The sequence below is a fragment of the Mastigoproctus giganteus genome, chromosome 14 (assembly GCF_048544385.1).
Source record: "Mastigoproctus giganteus isolate SK-2022 chromosome 14, ASM4854438v1, whole genome shotgun sequence".
Lineage (NCBI taxonomy): Eukaryota > Metazoa > Arthropoda > Arachnida > Uropygi > Thelyphonidae > Mastigoproctus > Mastigoproctus giganteus.
Genome location: NC_143588.1, coordinates 68,415,806 through 68,426,329, shown reverse-complemented (window position 1 = coordinate 68,426,329; position 10,524 = coordinate 68,415,806). Strand labels below are relative to the sequence as shown.

The following is a 10,524-nucleotide window of genomic DNA, read 5'->3' as shown; positions in this document are numbered from 1 at the left end:
CCGTTCTAGCTTTGTCTCCTCCACCCAGGAATGCGACTGAATTATGGACAGCGGTGCAGCAAGCATGGATGGAAATACCTGTGAAATGCTTTCGTGAACTAGTGGACTCAATGCCTCTCCATATGACTGCCCTTATCCAGGCGAAAGGTGGGCCTACCCGTTACGAATTAGGTATCCCATGATTTTTGTCCACTCAGTGTAGTCCTATAAGGGCATTTTTAATAGAGTGTCACCATCCTGAAAATTGTTTCGATAAGTATTGCTCTCTCGTCAGAGATCGGTCGGATAGGCCTATCCTACTGTTGTAGCATTTGACAACCCAGTGACAATTTAAATTATAAGATGTAAAATTGGGTACGACGTTTGGACAGCATCCTGTAGATTGTAGAACACTATTATTCTATAGGATGTTTTCGATACTTTTTCTTGAATTTTTTTTATTTACTTTTAAATAAAGAGATATTTCTTTACCATGTGCTTAGTCATAATTTTAAATGTCTTAGGAATAATAAAAACCGAACCCTTCTATTTTTTCATACCAGTAGAGAATTACTGGATTCGGGTGTTTATTTATTATTTTGGGTGCGGTCTTTCTTTACAGTTAATTCTTTGTAGATCGGAAGAAAAGTATAGAATGCGGAATATTTATATTCAGAATGGGTAGAGACTTGTAACAAAATTTTTTAGACATTGACTGTCGTGCGAATGCTACTCTTTACCATATTGCAGATATTCAGTGTCGTTGAAAATGATTTGTCCGAAGTGAACTGTCACACATTAAAGTAGAATTTACCCCTTTATTCGTTTTCAGTTATGTTGTATACAGTTCCAGTAATTCTAAAATAAACTTTATGGAGAAATAAAACAAAATACTATATCCATACCTGAGTATTTTAAGACGACTTTAAAAATGCAATGACTCATCATATGACTAGCAATGCAAACTCAAATGTCCTCGAGTGGCAATTTATGTGTTCAATTGGCAAAATAAAGTCGTCATTTGAACTGAATACAAAACAGATAAATTATAAACACCAATTCTTTTCTGTAACAGATCTTTTGTTCATTATTAAAATTCAGTTGCAATGTCGTTTTAAAAATGACTAAGTTAGATCAGTATGGACGAATAAACGTTAGTTCTCATTCGGAAAAGTTCATGTACTCTAAGCAAAGGAGGTAATGGAGTCTAATTTTTCAGTAATCAGAATTTATGCAATTGCTTTGGATTCTAATGCACGATATTCGTTTTTTCTTTCTTTCATTTCCTTTCCTTGCTTGTTATTAGTTCCTGTCTCTCTCGATAGTCTATTTTGGCGAGAAACGTGACTAAACATAAAAAATGACAAATCGATATTTGCACATTTAGCAAGATTCCAGGATGAATCTTATTATCCTATGGAAAGTAAAAACCCATTTATGGCATCAACCGTATTTCTAATCCGGACTATGTTTACACCATGTTTTCATCAATCCAGTTTAGATACTCTGACACTCGCGTATATACACCTGGATATCCAGGCTGGGCACATTTGCTTCCGAAAGACACAACACCTGCCACCATCCAATGTCGAGTATTATCAGGAATCATCAGCGGACTTCCAGAATCACCCTAAATTAAAATAAACAAAACATTTATATAGTTTCATAGTTTTTGTGAGGTTACACAAGAATCACTTATTTTAACTATTAAAAATCTGTTTGCAACGAAATTTGAATTTTTTAGTACATATTTTCATAATAATAGTTAACAAAAATTAATAATAAATTTCGCAGACAAATTAATAATAAATGTTGCAAACAAATTAATAATAAAAGTCGCAGACAAATTAATAATAAATGTCCAGGACATAATTTTAACTGATATACGAGCATATTTCCTGTATATACAAAAACATGCCCTCGACTATAGCTATCAACAGTCCATTTTATAAAATTATCTATTTGACTCTAAAAATAAACTAAAAATGATTAAGTTGCTACAGAAATGATTAATCAGTTTCCATAATTACAGTATATTTTTGAACAAAATAAAACTGTGAATTTGCATTTTTTTTTTTTTTTTTTTTGTTTCATCATTCTTCATATTACAAACGGCGTTCCAATTTCATTTTTTACTGCATTTTAAATTAAATTTAATTAATTTATTTATTTATTTATTGTTGATTTTCCCGGGCTTAAGCTTTACCTCTAGGCAATATAGAGTTCTCTTTTAGGGTTCAACTTTACAGACTGTCAATCTAGATGTCGCTGAGTTCAAAAGCTGCATCTGAAATCATGAAATGAATTTATAGTTTAATTTAGACTGTTAATTAAAAAAAAAAATTCTGTTCGTGTAATTGGATAAAATAAACCGACTTTCGTTTATTTTTATTTCAGCTTTTTGGCTCCCTGTTTTAAAAATTCGTACTCAAATAATTCAAAAAGAAAAAGAAATCTTATCAGAAATCCAAGCTGTTACGAATAACCCTATTAGTATTATTATTACCAGACAACACAACCACCCTGTGCACTTGGTACTGGTACTCGTACTTTATTATTATATTACATTATTCAAAAAAAAAAAATAGTTCGATCTAATGCTGGGGCAGCGGAAATACGAACTTACTTGACATGCATCTCTCCCTCCTTCAAAAAATCCTGCACACAGAAAACCTTTAGATATTGGTTGAAAATAACGTCTGTCGCAGTCCTTGTTATCCCATATTGGCATAGTCACTTGCTGGAGAGCACCGCTTCCTGGTCCACCTATATAAATAAATAAGCTTAAACAAAAATGAATTATTACTTTGTTAGATTAAATGTAACATAACAAACTCACCGGATAAACTACAAGACTCGGCTTTAGGAGTGTTTATTAAAAAAGGGGAAAATACATGAAACCCCCAGCAAAGTTGTACTTTCCCAGATGCTCATCCCAGTACATCTGGCATGGACTACCATACAATGCCGGCCGAAGGTATTTCCGCGCCCTGGACACAATGATTTTTCGGCGCCCTTTACTAAGGACATAGATATTTTTGACTCATTGCTCTTCTGCTTTTGGCGCCACAGGCAAGGGCCCTACTAGCCCATATCTTAATCCGGCACTGCTATCATACCATGTTCAAAATCATCTAAATCTTTTGCTTTGCCCATTTTCGCACTGAATTACACATGTACAGCAAATCTCAGTATCTTCTCACCTTCTTGATATAGCATGGTACCAACACGTGATGCTGTTATTGAAGGAGCAGAAAATAAGTACAAATTATTGTGCTTATTTTTTGGTAACAAGGGCGTGAGTATAGGCTATGGTTATTTGAAGTGAACTGCAGACGGTTAGTAGTGAAAATATCAACACTTGTTAAGGAAGGATTGGCATTATTTAGCAATAATGGTTACGGAACCGTGATCATTCAATTCATTAACTTTTCTGTTATTTGATCATTATGTTTTGAATGGAAGCCAAAGTCGAATAAATAATATTCCTTTACTATGTATAGAAGTTTATAGTAAAGGGTTTTTGTGTTACAGCTGTTAATATCAAAATATTTTTTTTGTATATTTTTTATTATTACGTGAAGGATTATTAATGTCAAAATATATAAACATATGATTTTTAGCGATTAGAAAAAAAACATCTTTAATATTTCTACTTATTTTTTAAGCGGAGTTCGCATACCTGCAGCTGGCCGTCACAGGGCTTCCTTAAGGAGTGGCCAACATGCATTGTCTCAGGGTGCGGAGGTTTAGGGGTGACGCCAAAAATCGAAGAAGTAACAGAAAAAATAAAATAAAATATCGCCCTCAATCAACAAGAAACAAAGTAAACAGTTTAAAAAAGCTCAATGTGAAGAATTAAAACATTTGCGAAACGTACCACACGGTTGGTACGTTTCTCTTGGGTTACTGCTGCCCATATGCAGTACTGCATTTGTCAATGTTAAACTTCAGTTGCCACTTCTCAGCCCATCTGCCCAACTTTACTAGATCCTGTTGCAGTAGCATACTGTCTTTAACAACCCTGGCAACCTTTGAATCATCTGTAAACTTCGACACTAAGCCTGATATACTTTCATCGATATCATTGATAAATGCACAAACAACAATGGGCCCAGCACCGAACCCTGAGAGGCTCCACTAATAACATTAGTTCACGTAGAGCAGTGTCCATTCTTTATCCATTGCAGCAACTTGCCCTTAATGCCATACTGCTCCAATTTTACAACAGTCTTCCATGAGCAACAGTATCAAAAGCTTTCCTGAAATCCAAGAATATGATATCAAAATTATTTTTTGCATCCAGTTCCTTTGCGACCACATCGTAGTATCCAATCTAATTGGTCAGACAATACTTCCCCATAACAAACCCATACTGTGTCTGAACTATCACTGCAGTCTTGTCTAGGTGATCCTGTATCACCTCTTTAACCAGTGACTCCATTATTTCCCTCGAACAGAAGTTAAACTAACAGGTCTATAACTATTTGTGTCACCCTTTGAACCCCCTTTGTGAATTGGGGATACATTTGGACATCTCCAGTCCATGGGGACTTCCCCTGAATCTAAAGATGCTCTCATAATTATGGCTAAGGGTTTGTTTACTTCCTTCTGCCTCCTTTAATATAACTGGATAGATTCCATCCATCCCAGGTGTCTTTTTTATATTTAACTTCAACAATTTCTCCTCCACTTTGCTCTCAGTTATTCCAAAATCACTTAGCTCCCTGTTCAAGTTTGATAAACTTCTGGCATTCCCCTCCTTGAATAACTCCTCATGTGAATGTAGATGCAAAATACTCATTCAGTTTATCAGTTACTTGAGCAGGATCATCAATAGTCGAACCATCGATTGTAGGGACATTACGCTGTCCCTACAATTTTTAATAAAATAATATTTACAATAAGTTTATTCACGGTAGATGGCGTCACTAGTACATTAAAGAAACGTTCACACTTTTTTTTTTTTCAGTAACTGATACCTTTACGTATGAAAAAAATTCATTAATCACACCAGAAAGCATCTCCACAAAGGCAAACAAATATGATATATTCCAATTTAATTTCAAAGCGAAGAACCTGAAATGCAAGTGAAAAATAAATCTACACTTATTCTGCGTGCACACATTTTGTAAAAATAATAGGTAGTTTCCTTACACGTAAGCCTATATATAGAACTGATGTTGATAACTTTCTATCCTAGACCTTCCATGAAAAGGTTAAATGTCTAGAGCAGGGGGTTGACATTAACAAAAAAGCAAATAACACTGCTTTGTTATCAATGTCATTCCTGCGTATCTATCGTAGGCTTTAATCCGGTGGCATCGTTCAAACAACGTTCGTTTCAATTGTTCTCTTAGAGCAGTAAAGTATAATAACAATGCATACAAAGAGTGTTTGAAAAATTCTGAGGCTATACCTGCTATTCGGAATCCAAATCAGAGTCCTCTTAAGGTTGAAGAATTCCCAAAAATCACATGGGAGCGAAATCCGAGCTAGGGAGAAGTTCTAGTGATGTTATCTCAGATGGTTTTGCTTCGCGCCAAATGTGCCACATGCTATCTAATGCAGTGGCGTAGCTACCATGTAGGTAAGCAAGGCAATTGCTTCAGGGCCCGGGCCCTTTAGGGGCCCCTCTTTGGCTGTCTCCTGTTTTTGCAATTTTCATTAATTAAGTAGGGGCCCGAACATGTTCTTTGCCTCTGGGCCTGAAAAAGGGTAGCTACGCTACTGGTCTAATGTTATCATGGCTTCTTCAACATCTCTGGCCTGAACGATGCCTTTAGCTTCAAAAAAAAAAAAAAAAAAAAAGAGGATCAGCATCAGCTGTCTTGTAAAAAAGGAGCAGTCCTTGACAGTCATATCGAAATCCCAAAAAGTGCTTCTACTACCTGAATTAGCCGCTTAAAGTATCCAGTGTGAGTTTTTTCAAGTTTCTCTTATCTTCACACAAATTGCTTTGATTATAAAATTATCGTTTGCACCCATATTTTTCTTTCCATACGATTTCAAGCCCAAAGCTGGTTTAATGGTGACGCCTATGATGCTAACTCAATACTCTTGCCGCTCTCACATTACATATCTGCTTTACCACTTCAGTCTCTTGCAGTGCCGTAGTGTGGCCAGTCTTAAGAACTTTCTAACAAGCTCTCTAAATTTTTAACAGTTCTAGCAATCTGGTATAAAGGGACTTGGAAACACCATGGTCATAACCAGTCAGGGGACGGATCCAGGAGGGGATATCCCCCCCAATGCCTGAATAATTTGAAACAAATTCTGTGTGTTTGTGTTCTATGATATTAAGTTGTCATATAGTAATTATTCGTGTTGTATATATATTATATAAAGGCTTGTTAAAAATTCAAGATAAATTCAAGTAATTCGAGATTAATTTTCAATTACACGTACGTATAATTGACGACAACACGTAAATAAACAATAATACTTTACGATTTATTAATACAGTATATTTTTTCTAATAAAATTAGTAAATTGGTGTATATAGTATACAGCTTTTTATAATTTTATACAAAAAGAGACATTGAAGAAAAATAATAATTATATTTACCATAGTATAATGTTCCCCATCCGATGACTGTTCCCATATAGCCCGTAAGAGAACTTGATCTTAGAGAACTGGGAGGAAGACATATGGGACTGATGAAATTTGTGTAATTAACACTACTCGTAAGCTTTATAAGAGCAATGTCGTTAAAGTATCCATTTCTGGAAAATCGTGGATGCGGTCTCGCCTCGAGCACTTTGTACTCCACTGGTTGTGCACCATCATTGGTCCGGAATAAGTGGTGGTCACCCAGGCGTACTGTCAATTGTTCCGAACGGTAACTAGAACGAGAAAATTAGAACTTGTGGTATTCCGAAACCTTTACTTAGTGACCGTATAAATGTTACTAATGTTCAGCACTGTAGTTAAACTTGCATTTTAAAAATTTGGTTTTATGAGACATTTTTCCCTTCACCAATGAGTAATCAATTTATATAACTGATTTTATCTCTACTAGAGTTGAGTCGATCTGTTTCATTCACCTATTCTACTGTACAATGTACCAGGACAACTGAACAGATTCAATGTTTATTAAGTACTTATTGAATCCGGATAGCAATTCTGGATAACATCGAAATAACTATGGTGAACATCTCGTTAAGCTCAAGCCATTATTAATTCGCAGATAGTCTCTTAGTTTAATAAGATTCACTCATAAAGCTCATTCATTAAAATTCATTCGCAGCGTTTTGAATTTGCCAGGACTTATAATGTGGAGCGATGCGTTCTCTAGGGGTACTTTAGGACCCCTAAAATATTTTGCATGAATTGTATATGCATTTTTTTGAAAGACAACCTGTATTTTTATTTTACACCAAGCGAATCCAATATGTTGATAAATTAAAACTTCAAAATCATGAAATTCAGGAGGACTTTCGAGTCTTTTCTTGAGTTTTTTTTTGGTCCAAGGATTTAAGGGCTTAATGCTTTCTACCTAGGCCTGATGTAGCCCAGTGGTCAGGAGCGAGAATGCATAGTACGCGCTCCTTGAGTGGACCGGGGTTCCAGCCCGTGACTATTAAATACGATAAATATTTGTATTGACGATTTATTGTAAACTCTATTGACTTGGTTGTCGTGCCGGAGTATAAACAGAAAATTTAATTTAGAGTGCCCCAGGCTTACAACAGGAAGAAATTCGCCTTTATCACTAGTTTAAAAGTATTCTAACTGCACATATTGCACCATTTTTAAAAGTAAATAAATTATACAAGAATCGGAATATAATCATTTATTGCCATTCGATAAAGTAAGGGTAATACCTCTGTACAGCCAACCTAGAGGAATTTACATAAATTAAGTGATAATAATAACATATAAAATAGGTAAATGTGGCTTTAACAAAGGAATAAAATAAAATGAAAATGTAACAAGCTCAATGAAACTGTAGATAACATCCGCGAAAGGTAAATTAGATATGAGAGAATCTAAAATATTTTTCTGATGGACGGGCTGACGTAAGAGCTGATGCACGCTCATTGATGTTACTGGTAACGGTCTGTGATCGTCACCCTTTCTACCTAGAGCGCCCCAGACATGCTCCATTGGACTGAAGTCTGGGGGATCTGCCTGGCCATTCCATACAGGTTCTCTACCTCTAAAGGAAAGGGTTCACTAGTAGAGCTCTTCTAGTGAACCCTTAATTCATTCTCTGCCTTAACGCAGTGAATAAATCTAAACCAAATTACTTAAAAGAAAACTTTATGTTTAAAAACGTTGCAAAAGAGTGGTTTTTATGCCACATTTGGGAATTATAGAGAAGATAATGGTACGCTGTAAACTGCTTATACATTTTTATAAATTCTTTGGAAGTTCAAATAAGTTCTGGAGTCATCCATAATGTGTTTCATTCGTTTTTAAGATATTATAATAATTAAGCACCTACCTCCTCCCCCTTGGGTCTGAAAGGCAGTGGGCTGCAGTTAGTATATACACTTTGTTGACTAGAGCTCCCCCACACCAGTATTCTCTTCCACGATAGGTATCTAAAAATATGGCAGCCTGTAAAACAATGTACTAAATATATAGCGAAATTAAATGTAGATATGAATGACAAAAGATCATAAAATTTCGTTAAAAGAAACGTAAATAATGTTTCATATTTTGAAATCATCGCTAATTACTGTACTTGACTTACAAAGTTACTACAATGAGAGGCAGGCCTATAACTAAAGCTTAATAATGAGACGTCCTAGAAAGGTGGACATGTTTATGTTGTAATTTTTCAGCATGATGCAGTGAAGGCCTGTCTTTAGATCGGGTCACAAGACTCACACAAGCATTGCACGTGCTCCTAAATAATGTCACTATTAAAGACGATAGATCCATTAGATCCTGACCTATTTGAGTTGCGTGGCGAGTCATGTGCATCCAACCAAGATTTCTAAGATGACCGTAGTTGTTTGTAAAACGACAAGTTGCATTTGAATAATTTAAGCTGGAAGATTTTATAGCAAGCAAAACCTTTTGCTAAATTTTATATAAACTGCTTCGAAACACCCTATCTAGCGTCTGCCCTGATCTAATTTTAATTATTGGTCTAAACCAAATTTTCTCATTATAATAATTAGTTTTAAATGGATTCGTCCATTTTGAATGGGTGCCACTATTCTCTCGATGTTCTGATTATAACTAAATCACATTCACTATACAAATTCAGCAACAATCCGTTGTTGCTGACGCTGATTTTTACCCATCGGATATTTCTAAAAAAAATTTTAAGTAAAATGTATTACATTTAAAAAAAATTATATTTATAACGTATTTTTTGTATAATAATGTATAATTTATATTGTATAATGCATAAAACGTAATTAATGTAAAAACGAAAGAATCCATGTAATATTTTTTTTACCATCCATGGCCATTGTCCGGGACTGGAGTCATGCCCACCTACAATTCTAGATTCCCTGCCTCCAATTCCACAAGCTGTAAATAAAAATCGTTAGATAAGAAAGACGTTATATGAATTCTAATAGGGTTATGCAATACATTTATTGTCGAAGTTTCAAATGTTTATTTAACATAATCAAAATCTAAAAATTTCGTAATGCAGGGGTATGACATCTAGGAGTGGAGATCAATTTACTACATGCACTGGCTGGTCGGTTTATTAGGTATATATGCCCCATCATCCAAAGAACAGACCACTCCGTTCGAGACGTTGTCACGTGTCCATAGACGGCCTTATAAAGCAGGTCGTAAGGTACCAAGGGACAGTGTGCAGTGACGAGAGGAATTCAGCAAAAATAGGACAACAGCCAAAACCACTAAATGATTTTGTCTGCGGCATGATAGTTGGCGTCAGTATTACCCACAACAGCGTCTAGGGTGTACTAAGAATGATCCGACAACCACAAAACATCCAACATTTAACACTGCTGTGGCCGGAGAGACAGAGGATGAATCGTGCAGTTTAAAACACAGAGGCAACAAGTGTCAACATTTGACTTTGCAACAGGTTTCTAACACAAAGTTGCTACTAGCTGACTTATATTGCTAGGTGTTTCTAAATGTTTCAGTTGCTAGTGCCGAATGTTCCTTCTTGTTGCATGTTTCCATCTTGAGCAGTAACTTCAAAGAAAAATGGCAGCAAATAGCGACATGTGGGAATTGTCACCGGATGTTTCTCTAGTGTGGACGATTACCACTAGTCGCGTCTTGTTGACAGTTGCCTTTTGTTTATTTTCCATTTGATTGACAAACATTGATTCATTCTTGTGTTGTAATACGAGTAGGTAGTCTAGTAATGTGTTTATCAATTTGACTATGGATTTTTGGACAAACGATAAAATCATTATGCTTGGAGTTATTCAGACAGGTAGAGGGTTTATGGGACGCTAAACACCCCAAACATAAGTGCAGGAATTCTATTCATGACGCTTGGGATGATATTTCTGTGGCTGTAGAGAATGGCATATCGGAAATCAAGTGTAAAGTCTATAATTTATGTTGATAATTTTATAGAGAGCGAAAGAAGC

At 35.5% G+C, this 10,524-nt stretch overlaps 1 protein-coding gene across 1 annotated transcript in view; it reads right to left on the bottom strand.

The window, feature by feature from the left end:
* Positions 1 to 1,450: 1,450 nt before the first annotated feature.
* The window catches only part of LOC150075202 (uncharacterized), a 43,046-nt gene continuing 33,972 nt past the window's right edge, over positions 1,451 to 10,524 (bottom strand). Inside the window, exons 5-9 of the mRNA XM_090388398.1 lie at positions 9,399 to 9,472; positions 8,430 to 8,545; positions 6,548 to 6,825; positions 2,606 to 2,745; positions 1,451 to 1,609 (exon numbers count right to left, since the gene is read on the bottom strand). Coding sequence (XP_090244524.1) covers positions 1,451 to 1,609; positions 2,606 to 2,745; positions 6,548 to 6,825; positions 8,430 to 8,545; positions 9,399 to 9,472 — 767 coding nt within the window. The remainder of the gene's footprint in view (positions 1,610 to 2,605; positions 2,746 to 6,547; positions 6,826 to 8,429; positions 8,546 to 9,398; positions 9,473 to 10,524) is intronic.